The 19,350-nt window shown below is 39.4% G+C and overlaps 3 protein-coding genes across 3 annotated transcripts; 2 read left to right on the top strand and 1 right to left on the bottom strand.

Annotated features, from left to right (window-relative positions):
• Nucleotides 1–22: 22 nt before the first annotated feature.
• Nucleotides 23–3,570, bottom strand: LOC137174064 (essential MCU regulator, mitochondrial-like). Its single transcript, XM_067579092.1, has 3 exons — nucleotides 3,382–3,570; nucleotides 462–620; nucleotides 23–283 (listed from the first exon to the last, which is right to left on the bottom strand). The coding sequence occupies exons 1-2, from the start codon at nucleotides 3,538–3,540 to the stop codon at nucleotides 483–485; spliced, it is 297 nt and encodes a 98-aa protein (XP_067435193.1). The 5' UTR covers nucleotides 3,541–3,570; the 3' UTR covers nucleotides 23–283; nucleotides 462–482.
• A 1,143-nt stretch (nucleotides 3,571–4,713) lies between these two features.
• Nucleotides 4,714–14,065, top strand: zgc:158803 (LUC7 domain-containing protein). Its single transcript, XM_067579064.1, has 10 exons — nucleotides 4,714–5,318; nucleotides 5,774–5,868; nucleotides 7,370–7,468; nucleotides 9,549–9,659; nucleotides 9,834–9,977; nucleotides 10,398–10,574; nucleotides 10,680–10,858; nucleotides 10,942–10,971; nucleotides 11,430–11,585; nucleotides 12,837–14,065. The coding sequence occupies exons 1-10, from the start codon at nucleotides 5,258–5,260 to the stop codon at nucleotides 13,078–13,080; spliced, it is 1,296 nt and encodes a 431-aa protein (XP_067435165.1). The 5' UTR covers nucleotides 4,714–5,257; the 3' UTR covers nucleotides 13,081–14,065.
• Nucleotides 14,066–14,842: 777 nt separating this feature from the next.
• On the top strand, nucleotides 14,843–19,103 carry pane1 (proliferation associated nuclear element). The gene is made up of 6 exons (XM_067579078.1): nucleotides 14,843–15,022; nucleotides 16,448–16,524; nucleotides 16,750–16,848; nucleotides 17,253–17,332; nucleotides 17,545–17,636; nucleotides 17,876–19,103. Exons 1-6 carry the CDS (start codon nucleotides 14,966–14,968, stop codon nucleotides 18,023–18,025), a joined length of 555 nt encoding a protein of 184 aa, XP_067435179.1. The 5' UTR covers nucleotides 14,843–14,965; the 3' UTR covers nucleotides 18,026–19,103.
• Nucleotides 19,104–19,350: the final 247 nt, after the last annotated feature.

Here is a 19,350-nt window from a genome sequence, read left to right as displayed (position 1 = left end):
TCAAATGAAATAACAACAAGTGTTTTTTCCATGTGTATTGACTCACTTTATTGAGTTGACAAGACACAAACATGCAAACAAGAGTGAAGGCATAACTAGTAGTTTTGATAGCCTCACATGATATGAGATTTCTTAAAAATGGTTTTGAAAACAAGATAAGTAGCAGAAGAGAGAGGAAACAGATGGGTGGAGGTAGAGGGATGCATTTGGAAGTCAAAGTGGCCCATCTTCTCCATCTTTCTTGTGCCGGCTGGTTTGCTTCAGGTTAGTATTGCAAAGCATCCTGTGGATATAAATAAACTAAATATTAATTCATCAGCTGTCAGCTGTCAACAGTTATCATCACTGCACCACTTTACGTTCAGCTGAGACAACCTTTAAACAAGGGTGAGATTGAGAGTAAAAATGTCCAAGCAACAGTGTTTAAAGTGAGGTGTGGCTAACGTGCACTTTGACTTTACCATTTATATTCTCCAGTCAGCTTAGTCATCGTCGTCGTCATCTTCAGGGACGAAGATGTCATGCTCCTCCAGGAGAGCGGCAAAGTTCTTGCTGATCAGAGTTCCCACATACAGGAAAGGCACCACCACTGCTGTCATACGGATGAGACCGAACGCCGTCTGGAGAACAAAAGGAGGAAACGTGACTTTAAAATTAAAAGGTTCATCCAAGGAGGAGCACATGAATTGATTACTATTACTGCTACATATTACAATGCTTAAATGCCCGTGTGGACTGGCATCCATCGGTAAGACCACCAGAACCCTAAAACACCGCAGCACTATCAGAAATAATGTAACAACTAGTCCTGTGGCTGTACAACAAACAACACTTTCACTCTCGGATACGTGGGGATTGAGGTTTTAAAACATGCAGAGGGCGAGACACCGACTCTATGCTCCTAAAACGTGAACTAGTTTGGATACATACACTGGGCACTTTGGCCCCAGAAGGCCTTAATGAGGACTTCGACATTAGACTATTAGGTATATCATGTCTCTAACAGTAATGTTGCCTTTCTGTATGTTCTGTCGCCTTTTCAGAGTGTTTTTATGGTGTTACATTTTTCCTTGGTCAAAATTATAGATATTTTCCTTAGTTGGAGTAGCTACAAACTATTGGGGATACATGAGTTGTATATACTGTAATCGTTTATATATATATATATATATATATATATACAGTGTATATGTAAAATATGAAATGAAAGGTTTGCTACAATTTGATTGATGGCAATTTGCAACAATAGTATGGGCTATGAGTATTTAAGATGGCGTCTCTGTATTTATCAGAAGTTTGAGGCAGAGCCTTGTGCTTGAAATGTCACAGCAGAAAATAAAAAGTCCTTCAAACTGGAGCTATTTGATGCGTGATGAATAAATCTCACACTGCAGTTTGCTCCAAGATAGTTTGAGAGTTAGGTTATGGACAACAGTTACTGCTAAAGCTAAAAAAGTGTCACACACACATTACAATTCATAAAGGCTCTGTACTGCAATTACATAATACATTTTCAGGTTCAAAACTGTGATTATCTACTATGAAATCAAAGCATTTCAAATGCTGAGAGTCCAACCAGCTGGACTATCAACCAGGCAAAGCCAGCTAATCCCCCAATAGCCCCAGAACTCCAAGGACCCTGAAAGTTACATTTACATGACGTTTGCGAGATGCTACGAAGTAACGTACAAAATGAGGTGCAATCCAAGCTGCAGTAGATGAAGGGGAAGCTTTCAAGAATAAGTGCTGCAACATTTAACTCCAAGTTCCACCTGACACAAGTAGCACAAGACTACAGGTGCATGAAGTTACACATAAATGCACAGCAAGTTACTTTTCTTTAGAGAGAGATAAATAGGAGTGGAGAGGTGGAGAGAGAAAAGAGTATGACTAATGATTAGTAAATACTCTCGGCAGAGGTAGGTCTTTAAGCATTTACTGAGGAGAGAGGAATCCTGAGTTACGAAACTTGTTTCACCAACAAGGAAACACAGGAGAAGAGTTTGGATTGAGATTTCCTGCCTCACAGTGACAGTAGGCCTGGATGTATGTATGCATGAAGCATTAGTGACTTTTTATGAGTGGCAACAAGGAGCCAGTGGAGAGTGATAAAAAAAAAGTGGAATGACGAGCTGTTTTTGGCTGGTTGGTTTTTTAAAATCAAAATCTAGTTTAAAAACCTTCATTATCTCAATTAATATTCCTTAACCCACTGAAGGTTAAAGGATAGGTTCACAGTTTTTCAAGTCTGTCTTAAAACAACAGTCAGGTGCTCAAATGGACACTGAAAGAGGTTTTCTTTGCAGTAATAATTCCTCCTGTTCATACTGGCTATTAAAAGATCCCCTTCAAATGTGCTTTCAATGGAAGTGATGAAGGCTAAAATCAAAGTAATTTTGCGCAGAAATACACTTAAAGTTGATCTGAAGCTTATATTCAGCTTCAGCAGTCTGAGTTAGTCATATCATTAGTCTTTTAAGCATCAAATTCCCTCTTTGTGTTTCCTCGGACAGTGTTTCCCTGTTGAGCTGCAGTGGAAGTATAGTAACAAAGAGGGACTTTGGCACTAAAAGACTACAGCTTTGAAAGATATCTACTTAATTTGACTCATTTAGATGGCTGAAACTTCATATTAGCTTCAGATAAACTATTAAATACATTTTAGCCCCCATCACTCACACTCTAAGTACATTATGAAGGGATCTTCTAATGGTCAGTATGAAGAGGAGTAATGATTACAGACAGAAAAAACATCCTTTAAAGACCTTCCTCATCTCAGCATACATTTTGTTACCCGCAGCAGCTTAATCCAGTCATCTCTAAATGGTTCTGGACAACATATTTCTTTCCATTTGAAGGCCATGTTTGATACAGCTATACTATAATATCGGGTAAATTAAAGGATAAAATGGATTTTCCATTTATCTGGGTACAATATAGTAACTTGACCTACACATAAAAAATCTCACAAGGACTAAAACATTAGGTAGCACAAGTATGAACATATATTCTTCAATTCGACGTTTTTTGCCTTAACAACAATGCACACCTAAATGTGTTGTGTTTAGGTCGAATTACTCGCCAAATAAAACAATTCTTCATCTTCTAATCATACAATTATTTCAACTGCCTGCATAAAATATCCACTTGAATCAAAAATGTCACTTGAGCTGACAAAATATGGGGATAATTATAATTATTTCCTGAAAGTGCTTCTACGCTTGCGTAAACGCGCGCTCATTGGCTGACTTGACTAACCCTATGCGTGTCCTGCCTTTCTATTGGCCATAGCTGCTGTCAGTCCCGCCCTCGGTGTCAATCATATTTTCTTAGGTGTTTTCACCTTTTTTTTAAGCTCGGAAACCACGGCAGAAAACTTACTTTATCCGGTTTCGGTAGGATTGCCCCCGACGGCGTTGATACTGCGTTTCGGGTTTGAGTCGTCCTCGATATGTTTGATGTTTTCAAGCCGGTGTTGCGGCTCAGTATCGTCGTATTTTTGGAGAGCCGCAGTGGCAGCCGCAGTAGACCCGTCGCCATTTTTCCCTGTGGTGTAGTGATAGAGAGGGCGGGACCTGCGGGACTATTATGGGTGTGTTTGACAGAAAACTGATAAGATGCTACTATGGAAAACAATTATTTGTTTGGATTCCCTGAATATGAAAGCAATCTCTGTTCGCAGCTTTGTTTGATTAATTTGCTTTCCATTTTAATCAAATTTTATATTCACAAATCCAAATCCTTAGGCAAACGCCAAACTTCTCTATAAACAATATATTTCTTCAATATCTAAACGTACAAACAACATCAACAACAAAACGTACTGTAAGCTTTACAAGATATTTATTTAACTATTTTATTTTTACAACCTTTAGTCCCCCTGGCATGTTTGTAATTGTAGACTCACTTTGTATACACAAGGTGCTGAAAACTTGTATACTTGTTTCAATTAAGCTGTTTTAAAAAGAATGAAAAAGGTGAAACAAACAAAAAAACATTTTGATACATCAATAACATTTATTAGTTATAAACATGAAGTTAAACACTGCGTGGTGTGGCAGCTCTGACGGACTCGACAGTTGACGTCACAAGTTGCCATGTAATTTATTTAATTTTTCGAAAATGTCTTTTATTTGCTTTATTTACAACAAAGATGTAGACCTACAACAACAGTCATACAAAAACATATTATGTGGTGAAAACATAGGCCAGGGGAGTCCATTCATTTAAGTCAATTTTGAAGTTCAATAAAAAATTAATTTAAAATATTGAAAGTTTTCTTCACATCTTTAAATAACAGTTTAATTACAGATGTAACTGTTTGAGTTGGAAGATAACACGATGAAAGCAGCGTTTGGAGCCAGTTTATCTTGTGTATGTGACATTTTCCTAGGGGTACATGTCATTTTAAGGATTTTAACGTAAGTAAGTGTACGTATCGTGTTTTTTTAAAATCAGACACTCATTATTGTTCCAAGCAGGGTATTTTTTATGTCTTAATACAAGTCTGGGGGATCTTTAAATTTATTATTAAAGATGTTAAAATCCCAAAGTATTCTTTTTTTTTTTTTTTTTTTTAAAAAAAGAAAAGAAAAAAAAAGTCCCAACATTTTGATTGTAAACTGTCCAGTTAATCTTAAATCCAAAACTATTTTTCAAAAATGTGTATTGTCCAAACATTTAGTGCAACGTCACCCGACGTCACCAAACCAGCGCGCGAGGACTGACTGCAGCACTTCCTCGAGGCGGAAGGACTATGAGCGCGCTCCGGCTCCTCGGTCACGCGCACGGAGGGGAAGTGGAAAGACGGAAGAAAGGACGCAGAAATAAACTTGCCAACTTCTGGCTGACTGGCTAGAAATACTGTTAGATACTATGTTACAAAGGAAGTGGTTGGCAGCTTTGATATAAGTGTAGTTAGCTAACCAAACGGCCCGTCTCTCAGGTCGCTACCCGACACGACAGCAGACTCCAGTTTTCAAACAGACGCTGCTCAACCGACCTGAAGCCGTTACAAACTCTCATTTACTCAGCTGTTGCTAAAACGCTGTGATAACCACTCAAGTGTATTAACGCGACACACTACCAGCTCGTAGCCCCTGTGGGACTTTTTCTCTCCTTGTGGGGGGAAAAAAAGTTATCCGCGGCGGCGGCGGTGGAGGAGGAGCCGCCGACGAGGCCTGCAGTTGAGGCGGCTGCATGTGTGAGTGAGGACCGCTGCGGGCTAGGAGTGACTCACACACCACGATAACCAAACATGTCGGCCCAGGCACAGATGCGAGCCATGCTGGACCAGCTCATGGGGACTGGGAGAGACGGTGAGCAGGGCCGGATGTGGTTGTGATCGGTGTCCGATGAAAAATGAGGACAGGAGTTTGTGTTGTTGCTAGTGTTAGCCGGCAAAGCTAACCCATCTGCCTGGCAGTGACAGGCATGCTTTGCACACCATGCTAGCCAACATGAGGGCTAGCACAGCCGGCTATAGCTACCTGTTGTCTTTGAGTTGGAGTTTACACGGGAAGTTAAGCTGATCCTCTACAAAGACCTTATCTTAATAGCATTTAAGCATCATTGTCCACTTACTCTTTTGTTCAGTTTATTGCCAACAGCTGTTGCCATTTGATCGGACTCTTACAGAGTATTACAGATGTATGACTCATTCATTGCTAGCATAGTACTAAGTTTCAGTGTTAAATTACATGACAGTATTAGGTATGTATACGTCTTTACTTATGTTCGTCTGTCTGCTGTTTTGCATTTTTTCTTTTTAAAGGAGACACCATGAGGCAGAGAATAAAATTCACAGATGAGCGGGTCTGCAAAAGTCACCTTTTGGATTCATGTCCTCATGATATTCTGTCAGGCACCGTGAGTATCATGCATACACACACACACCTATACACAGAGAGCGTCATCATGTATCACACTGCAGTCTGAAAGTATTACGGCTGCTGTTATTGGTTTTGGGTCTACTCCAGCTCATTGGATTTGAAATGAAAGACCGAGGTTAAAGTGCTGACTTGGAGCTTTGAGGATGCGTACACATCCATATTTTGTGACCAGCGGAGGACTCATCTTTGCCCTTTTTATTTACAGTTTTCTCATTTTAGGACCATATAGCAGAGCAGTGAATACAGAATAGAACAAATCTTTATTGTCCACCAAGGTGGAAAATTGTCTTTGGCTCACCAAAACATGAAGATGCACTTTAAATGATTCTTACAAGAATGAGATAGCGAAGCAGTCAGTGCCAACAAAGATAGAGACAAGGTCACATTACACATAAACAGTTCATGTCTGTGGCTGAAAGCTCATCAGTCACTTTACAGAGTTAAGAATACTTGTGGCACTTGGGATGAAGAGGATGGAAGATTATTTGCTAGGATACTCCTCACTCTCTTCCTCGCTCTTTCCTTAAAGAGTTCAGTCAAGGACTTTTGGGGTTTGCCAACTATTTTGCAGGCCACTGGGACAATCCTGGAAAGTTTATTCTTACAGCTACAATTTAAGTGACCGTACCAGGCGGGAAGATGAAAATTATAACACTCTCAACAAGAGTTTTGTTCACTATTTCAAAAATTTGCTGACTAACACAGAGTCTGCTGAGTCCTTTTGAGAGGATACAGTCACTGTGAGTATTTCTTGAAAATATGCGATGTATTTTCAGAGAAGCTCATCTGGAAGTCAAGAACTGTACTGAGATATTTAAAGCATGTTGGCAATGGAAGTGAAACTGGCTCTATTTTTAAATCCTGTTTTGTGTAGCTAATTAATTCAGAAGGAAATATCCAGACAAGAGTAGTGAAGGAGTGTTTTTGTGGCCATACAGGGAATGAATGGCCAAGATGTATGAATGTAAATCTAAAACTGAGCGTGTATTTCATCAGCCTAAGATATGCAAAACATGCAAGATTGACATGCTGATGTCTTTGGACTGTAGACTTCAGACAATCATTGACTGTAAAGGATTAAATAAGATGACTAAGGACGTTTGATGTTAACTTGCCCAATTACTTTCCATCCTCTAAAATCAGGGGCCTGTGTATAAAACAGGCTACAATTTCAACATCGTTTGAGTCTGTGCTTTAACCTCATGGTCATTATTTCTTTGTAAACACAGCCAGCAACAAAAATGATACACTCCTGCACTGTATGTAATCAAGATGTGGCCTTGAAGCACAGCGGTTCAAAGGATGTCACATTTACAGGCCTTAATGTGTTGTCAATGAAATTGCTTTAGACCAGGATGACATTTGAATAAAAGGGAACTGTTGGCATGACAAATGTCAAATTTTAGAATAAATTTCAATATGAATGAAATGAGGAAGCATGCCATCTTAATCCATTGATGTCATTCTGACTCCTGTAGAGGATGGACCTGGGAGAGTGTATGAAAGTCCACGACCTGGCCCTGAGAGCAGACTACGAGATTGCATCTAAGGAGCAGGAGTACTTCTTTGAACTTGATGTGAGTCACACACACACACACACACACAAACACACACACACACACACACACACATACCATTATGCTCTCCAGATCATACTTAAGCAATATTACACGAGAGGGTGTGCTTTACCGTCATTATTGGCACGACAGCGATGCGGTCAGAAATGAGGCTCTTGCTCAGACCACCGTGTTTAACTATATATCTTCAAATGTTACAGTTACGGCTGAAAATGACAACAGAAATAAACAAAGTTTGTCGATTTCACACGTCTCCACAACGACGTCACGGTCTATAGTTCTAATCAATGGCGGAGTAATATTTATAGTGATGAGGTTTTTTTCATTTTAACACGACCAGGTGTGCTGTCACGTTGATTTGATCACGTTCTAAACATCTAGTTGACCAATCACTTGGTTGGAACTACCTGCTGTATAATGGACACTGTACTCATTCATTCACTGGATTATACAAATCTGTAGGAATTTCATAAACTGAGTCCAAACCTACCGAGTGCCAAATAAAGATTAAAAATAGGCTTTGACAAATAACACATTTTTGGAGTCATTATAAATGTCAAGCTAAAATAAATGGGTCCTATTATTTTAGCAGTAATATGACCCTCGTTATCTATGATCTGATTAAATAATTGTGACATTCCAAGCATCATCTTTGAGGCCGCGGTCAGAAACCTCACACGGCACCTCGTATGTAGTCTGGAGGCATTTGTTGGGTAGTAATCTGTGTGAAAGCACAGATCACTGTGTAATTCTGCTGTTTACCTCATAATCATCACAATACAGGATCAAACTATTGTCACTGTGAGAACTTTCCAAAGTTGTAAAATCCTGCCTCACTGGTATCAGAAACCACTGTGTGTTGTTTTAAAACTCATAGATGTGTCACTCCAGCTGGACTTCTTGCATCATGTTTTATCTTCTGCTTGTAGCAACACCATGGTTTGTTTTTCAGTTATAATTCCAATAGTACATATTCTGACTCACACATCTTTTAGATTGTCTTCTAATATTTTATCAAACTAATAATAAATGGCAAATATAAATCATTTCTACCTTAAATCTTACAAATGGCTGTTTTGTATCTGCAGCACCTATAGAACAGTTTACAGTAATCCAGACTGACAGTGCTGCTTTCATGTCAAACTGTGGATAGCCTGGATGGTGGTATATTAATCCACATTGTGTGAAGGTGTCAAGAGTTGACAACCGTCCAGAAGAAAGACAGGTAGCAGAAGATGGGTTGAGGCAATTAAAACCTATGAAAATTGAAACTGATGGCCCAGTTTACAGTTTCCACTCAGTAGTCATTCCTTGGACTGTTTCCAGACTGGTGATCATACTGAAAGCTGATCTGTCTCTAGAGCATCATTGATGAAAACACCTGACATGGGTGGACATCCATCACATTTCTGGTAACGCCTGCCTTGATATCCTGATGATTCAGTAGCTGTCTGAGGAAGATTTAATGTTATGAAGCTGACTAGTTTCTCTTCCGGAGACTCTCCTTGTTCGAATCAAGAGTCTTACGGATCAATGGTGTCATATGCCGCACAGATTGTAAATCTTATGGTGCTGGGCAGCCTAATTTAAAAGCAAGTCACGCTGGCTTTCTAGTTGTGCTACTCTCATCTCCAAGAATATCAGAGTTATGCTCAGTTGTGACTGACGACATATATTTGTTGGAGAACTAACTGTAAGTGTGAAAGAGAGCAGGGCGTAGTGATAATGAGCAGACATGGATGTGTCTGTAAATGATTGTTATGGGCTTATCAGATAAACTTTGTTGGCACACATAATAGCAGGCAGAGACTAAGTGTATATACAGTATGTCGTACTAGCAATACGTTACACATTGTAAAGAATTCTATAAAGTATTAATGAAATTTATAAAGAGTTTGTTGTTTGAGAAAGTTTTGTTAAAAGCAAAGAAAAAGATGCAGCCTGTCTGATCTTCTTTTCATCATTTTTCATAAAATAAACTTCCATGTCCATGAAAGTAGAATTTCACATGTTAAATATTCTTTTTCCACCGTACACTATTGTGAATATTTTATTTATCTCACTTGTTGTTGTTGTGCAGGCTGCTGAGCACCTTCAGTCTTTTATCGCCGACTGCGACCGCAGGACCGAGCTGGCCAAGAAGAGACTAGCCGAGACGCAGGATGAGATCAGCGCAGAAGTGACAGCGAAGGTGACAAACTTATTTCTGAAATCATTAGTGAGATTGTTAACAGGTCTTCATGCATCATTATTCTCTGGGAAAATTGCAAATTCACACCAACAGGTTATCAAGAATCTGTGCAAAGCTGCCTTTTTTTTACAGCTTAGAGCTCATTATTTTGTCTCTTTCACTTGTCGTTATAAGGCTGAACGTGTCCACGAGCTGAACGAAGAGATCGGGAAGCTGCTGGCCCGGGCGGAGCAGCTGGGAGGTGAGGGGAACGTAGACGAGGCCCAGCAGTTACTGGAAAAGGTGGAGAAGACTCGGGCCTTGAAGAAAGAAGCAGAGGTCAGAGACTTATTGACTGAAATGTATTGTGTTCAAGTGGATCAAATATTTTGACCTGTATGTCACCAGCCTGACCAGAGATATTAAGTTTATGTCAGAGAGGGTTTAGTATGCGGGTTACTAATGACAATGAATTTAACAATGACTCATGGTCACATTGTGACAAAGGCATTACGGAGTTAAACACCCAATCTTTTCTCAAACTGGAAAGAAATCTGATAGAGATGACAGTAAATTGGTTCTCCTGTAACTTGTGTATTTTGAGCTGCCTTCAGTTTGATGAAAGGTCACAGGAACAAGCTCTGTCCTCTACTCACTGCCTAAACTCAAGTAGAGGCATCATCTTGCATGAAACGTGTAATAAATGTTCAACTCGTCATTAGCTCTAGGTCTTTGGTCTCAAAACGTTTGTTCTTGCAGGATGTGTACAGGAACTCGATGCCAGCCTCCAGCTTTCAACAACAAAAACTACGGGTGTGTGAGGTGTGCTCGGCCTACTTGGGTCTCCATGACAATGATCGTCGTCTGGCTGACCACTTTGGGGGCAAACTGCACCTCGGCTTCATTGAAATCCGTGAGAAGCTTGAAAAGCTAAGGGTAAGGGTTGCACCAGAGCTACCACATAATCCTCTCATTTGCAGGATTATTGATCTGTTTAGTAGAAAGTGCAGCTAATTTGCACCCTCCCTTTTTCCAATGCAGAAAGCAGTTATCGAGAAACAAGAAAGAATGCGAATGAGAAGACGAGAGGAACGCGAAAGAGAAGATGAAAGAGAGCGACAGTGGGAGATGGAGCGGGAACGGGAGAGAGAGCGGGAGCGAGAGCGCGAAAGGGAGCGAGAATGGGAGAGGGAGCGAGAAAGGGAGAGGGAGCGTAGGAGGTAAGAGACAGCCTGACTTCCAACGTTATGACGAAAAGGTTGTGTGTCGTCCGGAAACTAAAACTGATCTGTTTCCATCTTAGGTCAAGATCTAGAAGTGGAGACCGATACAGGTATGATCGCTTTGACCTGAAGCTCTTGAACAGAAACAGAAATTAACATACCACTGTATACAGTAGTGATATGATGCTAGTGTACTTAAAAACTTATCAGACAATAAATATTTGTGTAAATTCCACACAAGGTTGGTATATAGTGTTTTTGCAGTGTACAGGGATTTGGAGCGAGTGCCCATTGTGAAGCTAGTTTGTGGTTTCTCAGAACAATGAATCATATAAAGTAGTTTCAGCTGTATGACACACACACACACACACACACACACACACACACACACACACACACACATACACACACACACACACACACACACACACACACACAAGAGTGTGATGCTGTACAAGCCAGCTGTGATTCAGCAGTGTTGAAATATTGAGAAGTAGCAACACTCACTGGGGTGATAAAATAATCTGAAACCTTACAATCTGTTTTCTCCATAAAACGATTTTTCTAGGGATGGAGGCAGCTCGTCCTCCCATCGCTCAAGACGTCACCGCTCCTCTCGTTCCAGAGAAGAAGGCGGAGATCGGGATCGAGATAGAGAGAGGAAACATCGACACAAGGACAGGCACCGCTCGCGCTCCCACTCTCACAGGCACAAAAGGAAGAGGTGGGGCTTTAGTTATCTAACTATAAAGGAAGGACTCTATCTCTCTCTGTCTGTCTGTCTCTGTCTGTACTTTGTGTACCTCCACAACTGCTCATCCGATCGACTTCACACTCGGCGGATGTATTGCTGGAGACCCGAGAGAGTGAATGAAGAGAGCGAGCGGCGGTAGCGAGAAAGATCACAAGAAAGCCGGTGAATCAGAGAAATGAAATGTTATTTTCTGATTGTTTCACGGCAGTTACAAATAAACACACCCGTACCCCCGCATAACCCTGCGGGAAGGGAGGCAGTGCATATGGCCTTACTTCCCACAGAGCAATTCAAAACCAGTATGTCTCATAAGTTCATCAATAAAAGCACAAATACAGACAGAGCACAAATATTTTGAGCAAACATACCCACTCAAATCTGAACTGAAGGCACAGACAATAAACCATCGAAGAGCCCAGTACGATCGATGCACTTTAGCTCTCTGTTATATTTTTATTTTAAAAAGCAGCTTTTATTATACTTGAAATGAGGAAAAAAACATTTATTTACTATTAGAGTACTATTTTAACATCTGTGTCTAATAGTTTCTTCAATGCATTGAAGCAGCGATATAAGAGGCAAAGCAATCACTAGTTCATTAAAGATTATATGAACTGGTCCAACAATGTCCTTAACTAACTGAACTCAGTCACTCAACTCCACAAAATCAAGGTCAAGGTAGAAGTCATCGTCATTCTCTTCATATATAACAGTCATTATACAGAAGAACAAATGAGTGTTTTTTCAGTGTTGAGGTGCACTGAGTTGTTACCTCACGTTTGTCGTACTTGAAATTTGTCCAGTTTGAACTCTTTGGGATTAAATTGTAAATTTTCATGAATGGTTGCGTCTCTGCTGGTTTGACTCACTGGTCCTGGATGTGGACAATAACTATCAGCTTTCCTTCACTGTAGAAAAAACAAAATGGCAAATTGAAATCTAGGAGCCTGTTTCACAAAAGCAACATTTCCACTGTGCTGCTTACACACAGATTGCTGATGGTGGCAGCATCACACATCATAAATTGCAGATTTATTTATTTGAGTCCTACAGGGTTCCTGCATAATCATCCTTGGGTCCCAAATTTGTGTTTTTTTTTTTATTGTTTTAAAATGAGCAAAGTAGAATCATCTCAAATTCCTAATTGCAGCTTGCTTCTTGGAAACTTGGTGAAACTTTCTTTAAATTTTTTCATCAAATCTGTGGCTGATTCTCTTTCAGGTCCTCCAGAGACAGATCATCTCACACCCGCGACAGAGAGCGCTCGCTGTCCCAGGAGCCATGTAAAGAGGGAGCAGGATCAGGAGAGGGCTGGCGCGACGACAAGGCGGATTATGGAGACTGGGAGGACAGGGAGAGGTCCACCTCCCCGGATACGGCCAGGGGCCGGGAACGAGAGAGATCCCTGTCGTTGGAGCGGGACCGACGCTCCAGCTCAGAGGAGCGAGAGTCAGGGGAGATATGAACAGAAGGGCCGAGAGTCCAGGGAGATACGAACAGGAGGGGACGCCTTCAAAGTCTTTTGATTTGGATATATTGTTTAGTCAAAGGAGCATGGAGAGATGAGTGTCGCTGCGAATGTGTATGTGTCAGCTTTGTATGTGTGTTCATGTTTAAAATGGGACATGTACATTAGCAGGGTAGGTGGGTGGACAGTGGAAACTTAACGTGGGGATAAGGGAACAACTTCAGTGGTGGCGGTCAAGCTAACATGCAAACCAACTTTTATAAGACAGTGACTTTGAATTGTGAGGCTTGAGTGGCGTGAAAGAAGTACAGTCTTGTTTTTTTATGCCATCTTGTCGATCTTATGTACAGTTATTTTGACAGTGACGAGGCAGTGAGGAGACAGAAGCCCCACTTTAAATCTGTTTTTATTTTAGTCACATGAAGTGCTGTTATTTTTTTATCATTAGTTCAATGTTATTACTGTTTTTTCCCATGTTCCATTAGGAATCTACAAGTTTCAGTAGCTGTGGATTTATTTACACGGGTTGGGCTCACTAATGTGGCATAACCCTCGCCGGTGATGTTTGAAATGAGCTGTGAATGACTGAAGGCACTTCTGATGGTTGTGTTTTTAATTTGCTGCCTTCAAGCCATAACAATCTCATTTGGGAAATCTGACACACACCCTTGAGCCTGCCTTTAATTTAAGATTCAAGAAACTCGCTTGTCACCTGAAAGAAGTCATCCAAATGTCCCCACTCAGTTCTTTACATGTGAATGCATCTAGACGATGTGCATATTTACATACTGACACTCAAGGCCAAGGGAGTTGTGTCCTGTGTGCTGTGATACGACCTGGATGTACTGGGGGAATCTACTTTGCTGTGCCACCATAAACTGAATAAAATTTTTCTGCTTCCATTGAAATACAATGTGTTCTACAGACTTCTCTCTATCTGTAGCTTTTATTTATGCATTAAAGGAGCAATCCACTAATTTTACACATGAAGGTCAATTTACTCGTATATCTTGTTGAGCTTTCCCAAGTTTAACAAAAAAATGAGCTCTGCATTTAGGAGGCGGCGGGGGGGGGGTGTAATGAAAAATGCTATTGAGTTGCATTATGGGAAATGTATGATCCAGCATTTTAGGCGCTTGATGTACTATGGACAAAAAGTCAGCCTCTGTTGATTTTTGACTATTCTTTTTAAATATCTTTCTCTTGTCCCCCAACTTTACCATAGTACAAGACTAAATTGCTGGAGTATCCCTTTAAAATTTAGGATTTTTAAAAAAAAATTATTTGTGACATTATAGCAAGATTCTTTGGCACCTAGAGTTAAAGAGCCAGTGCTTTTTTCTGCCTCTTCCTTTCATCTTTACAGATGTCCAACACAATTTCCAATGGATATACATATAAAACAAGTAATATCTTTTTAACATTACATTAAAATATTTAGTAAAAACTGATGCAAAAAAGGAAATGTTTAACTTGTCGGTGTTGGGTGTTATACAAAAAGGAAAAAGTAACATTTTTACAATTTCAAGTGGCTTTTTAACAGTTTGATGGCATGTATCAACTAAACTAAAAGTACTGAACCATATTTTTAAATAATTGCTGAAAACATACAGAAAGCTCAATTACTAACCGTAGTATTTTGCTCAAAATGTCCAATCTGTATTAGAAATGGACCATGAGTGAGTTGCACAGCATCTGTCAGCCTGTAGGTGGCAGAACGTGACTGCTAATGTAGGGAAAACGTCATGACGTCAGACGCTAGTTTAAAATGAAGCGCGCAGGATTCAGGAAGTGAGCAGAGACGTCTCTGGATTTAGCTAACTGCTAAAATATACGAAACAGAAACTGTGTGAAGTGTGTTTATCTCCATGTTTATGCCAGCATGTCGTTGCTGAAGCCTTTTAGTAAACTACCTGCTTTGAACACAGCCACAATCTTGGTGAGTTTGTGTTTTACAGCCTTTAACTATCGGCAGCTAACAGACAAACCAGTGTGTTGACGATGGTCGAGTGCTAAAAACAACAGCAGCTCAAACGGTGTCGTGACAGTTTGAGAAAGTTTTGTGATATCTAACCGTTTCAAAGTGAGCTAAGTGTGCTCAGTCATCAGTTTGAACAACTAACGTTATTATCATAAATACGCGTAAAAATAGAGGGTTTATACTATCAGGTTGGGGGAAGGAGCTATAAAAACATGTATAAAAGAGAAGATTTTACCTGACACAGATACCTAATTACTTTTGTCTAAAGAGCATTTATATTACATGAAGTCCATCCTGATATATCGTATACCTTACCCTTGTATTTGAGAGATGCTTCAAAATATATAAAAGCAACCAGATATGTATTTAGATCATGTACATGTGTGTGACCTGTAGTTAAATTTACCACCGAGAACAGCAAGAAGTATATTTCTACACTCCAAAGTATACTGTGAATAAATGTTATTTATTCATCTGTGGTGGATTGCAATACGACAATGTAAAAAATACTCAAAAGTTTGGCTGCAGTTAACGATTATCTTCATCATTGATTAATCTGCTGAATATTTTCTCAATTTATCAATTAGTCTATTAAAACTAAAAATAATTTAAAAAAAAAAAAAAATGGCATTCACAGTTTCTAAAAGCCCACTGTGATTCTTCAGTTTGCTTGTTTTTTCTGACTAACAGTCCAAAACTTTAAGATATTTAATTTTCTGTCATATATGACAAAGAAAAGCAGCAAATCGTCACATTTGAGGAGCTTGAATTAAAGAACATTTGGCATTTTTTGTTTGAAAAATGATTGAAACGTTAATCAATTAACAAAATAGTTGCAGATTAATTTTCTTTTAATCAACTAACTGATATATTGTCCGATACTTGTTGGAGATCTACTCAAAAGTTCTGCATTCAGAGTTTTAATTGAGTAATGATGTGGAAGTATCGCAGTAAGTGTTCTTAAAAGACTGTGCCCTCCTTCAGTGTCATATTAAGGATGCATTAAAATATAGCTAAACTTCATTTTTGTGTTGTCTGAAAACTTTTCAGTTTATAGGAATATGTTATATTTTATGAGGGTATCATAACTGTACGTACATTTTAAATTTGCAAAGTAACTACAGCTGTGGTGCAGTCAGATCCAGTAGCAGTAAGTTGAACACAATGGAAATACTGATGTAAAGCAGAATTGTACATAAGCACAGTAGTTAGATAAATATAAGCCACGTGGTTACTTTCCAACTACTGTTCAAATACATATTGGGCCATGTTTTTGGATACTTTGGAGTTTTATTTTAACTTGTTAAATGTTTAGTGGCAGTGTGTTACAGTGAAAAGTCTTATCACCAGGTTTTGTGCTGACATGGTGTGTTTTTCCTCCAGCTGGTGGAGAGTGAGGAGCAGTTTCAGCAGAGTTTAGCAGACTCTCTGGTGAAGGAGACCTCTGTCACTTTGAATGTGTGAGTAGCGCTTCATCCTGCAAACTGCCAAAGTCAACTGTCTGTGACTGGAAATGGTGCAGGGCGTGAAACAACATCTGCTTCCTGTTGGAACAAGACTATCAGAAAGCCAGGATATGTGTTTAATCAATTAATTTACTAAGAGGATGCAAAAAGAGAGTGTTTATCTTGCCATCGGTGTTCACTCTGTCTCATACCTCATGATTGCTTTGTATCAATGAACAGGAGATTAGCCAAGAGTCTGCCTCTGCCAAAGGAGAATGACGAGGGTCGTCCGAGGATAGACCTGGTGGTGTTCATCATCAACCTGACATCAGAACTCAGGTAACTTACCTGTTCATATTTTAATCTCCTCACCTGTGTGCTTTTCTAACCACCAGAACATAGCATGTATATATGTATGTTCTTAAAATTACTCAAAACAATTAACAAATTATCAAAATATTTGGTGGTTAATTTTCTGTTGATCGATTAATTGATTTATCGTTGCAGCTCTACTTAAAAAAAAAAGTGTTTTTCTTGTATTCGTATCTTGCTGCCACACAGACCAATATAATTGATATAATAAAGGTTATAATGAGTAATTGTTTGGTTGTTACATTAGTGTTAACATCAATCACCATGTAGAAAAGAGCTACTGATTTCTCTGAGGTAACCTGGTCTCATAAAGTGAAAATATGGTTGGAGGAATCATTAAAACATACATTTACTGTTTTATTTTGTCATAGTTTTCAGTCAGCAGAAGCTTCCCTGAAACATTTGGACCCTGGATATTTCCTTGGAAAAGTCTGCTTCATGGTTATTAATGGTGAGGCAATGAGTTAAATCTTTTTAAGTAAGTTCTGTCACATGAAGGAGTTCAATAAAGGAGCAAAAATGATGAAATTGAGCAGAAATTGTCTGAGATTAACCATTTTTCTCAATGTGACCAAACCTTAGCTGAGCCTTCTGTCCTCCAGCTCAGCCTCTGCTGTGTCTCTGTCTGACTCGCTGCCTTTTCAATGCTTCTGTGTCTCGTAGCTCGTAGCGCTTCGGTCCCTATAGAGCGCCTGGACGCTGTTAGGAAGCTGGCTGCATCGCTCCAATGCCCCCTGCTCTTTGCAGAGGATCAGGTTTGTGTCAACTTTAGTCACAAACATTGAGGATGGTTTGAAGCCAATATGGTGATTCAGTGACAAATTTATGTGTAGCACTGTCACCTAGCTGGCAACACTGGGAAGCTACTTGTAACTTGATGATCCTGGAGTTCACAGTCACTGTGCTATTGTTAAGAATATAACACCAAATGTCTTTTTTAGTGTGTTTTTCTGTTTCTTTAAAATGAGCCTTGTGTAATGTCTCTCCCCTCTAGACACCAGATGGTGTGACCAACGCTACAGAGAGGCTGCTGACCATCCTCAGGGTGGCAGCTGGCCTTGTTCCCATGGCTACAGCTCTCTACCTGTCCAACCTGACTCGATGCACCGTGCCACCAGACATCGACCAGCCGAGCTTTGATTAGTTCCTGTGACCCATTTCTTTGAAGGGATTTCCTATCTGACTTTTCTATTATTATATTTATTTGTAATTGATCAACACAACAGGTGTACTGTTAATACTTTGTTAGGATTTCATCTGTTTATTTTACATGTTTGTGCTTTTGGCTTTTTGCTGCAGTTTTCCCCTTTTCTAGTATTATTTTAGGGTTGTAGTATTGCTATAAAGTGCCTGTCAGCAGAACTGGTTACTCAGCAGTTGTTCAATGTGTGTGTGTGTGTGTGTCAGAATATATAAAGAACCCAACAGGCATGTTTTTCAGAAGACATTTTGGCATGTCACAGCAGGAAAACAGGTGTAGATAATAAGATTAAATGAGCTTTTCTGGTATTGTGCATGCTGCCAGACTGTCACACTGTTATGTGTAACTGGGACACTTAGAAACAGCAGAGAGGTTAATGTTATTAATAACACCAATGATCTTCAGCTACAGTATGACAGTTAAAAGACCTATCTGCTATCAGTTACTGGGAGTTATAAATGATGTTTGACATGAAGTAGAATACTTTTAACCTGATCAGTGACCTTAAAATTGAAACTTTTATTCCAGAGACAGAGTCAACACAGCACAAAAATGCAATTTGAAGAACATATTGTGTAGGATTTGTCGGTTGCTGCTTGTAAACTCAACATTCAACATTCCCTGGCTCAATGACACCAGAAATGCTCGCTTTATCCTGTCCACTGTGGCCTCTGTGCTCTGCCACAATAACTGAAAACACCTGTCAGGGACAATGATGTACCAATATAACTACTACACAACATAATTTGTTTTGCATTGTGTATATAATTATAATGCAGCACAGACGGCTTTCTCTGTATATACCGTGTGTTTGTTTGTTTGTTTTCATGGTTCATAGACATTTGAACTGTAGATTTTTATTTTTTTTTAGGTTTTTAATATCAATACAAGAAAATAGATCAGCTATGATCAATAAAAACATAACTGACCTCTGGGGTTATACTGAATCTTGCAATTGGAGAAAATTAAATTGATTGACTAAGTTTTTTGTATTAGAAAATAAAATTCATATTTGTAATTATTTTTATGTACTGTTTGGATGCCTGACATCAAAATAGTGAAAACTTAAGTTTTAAGAGGAAAATGTTACCAGTGGACCCTGCCAGGTATTTTTCAGTATGTCACTGATATACTATCAGTATGATATAACAATAGTTAATAGGTGCTTTGTATATTTTTGCATTTTTGTACAATCTAAGCCAGGGCCATAATTCAAACTTATCAGTAAGATTTCTATCTACATCTTTGCTCCACAAGCTGCTTCTAAA

Source organism: Thunnus thynnus, chromosome 3 (genome assembly GCF_963924715.1).
Source record: "Thunnus thynnus chromosome 3, fThuThy2.1, whole genome shotgun sequence".
NCBI lineage: Eukaryota > Metazoa > Chordata > Actinopteri > Scombriformes > Scombridae > Thunnus > Thunnus thynnus.
This window is presented reverse-complemented; position numbering and strand designations above follow the sequence as displayed.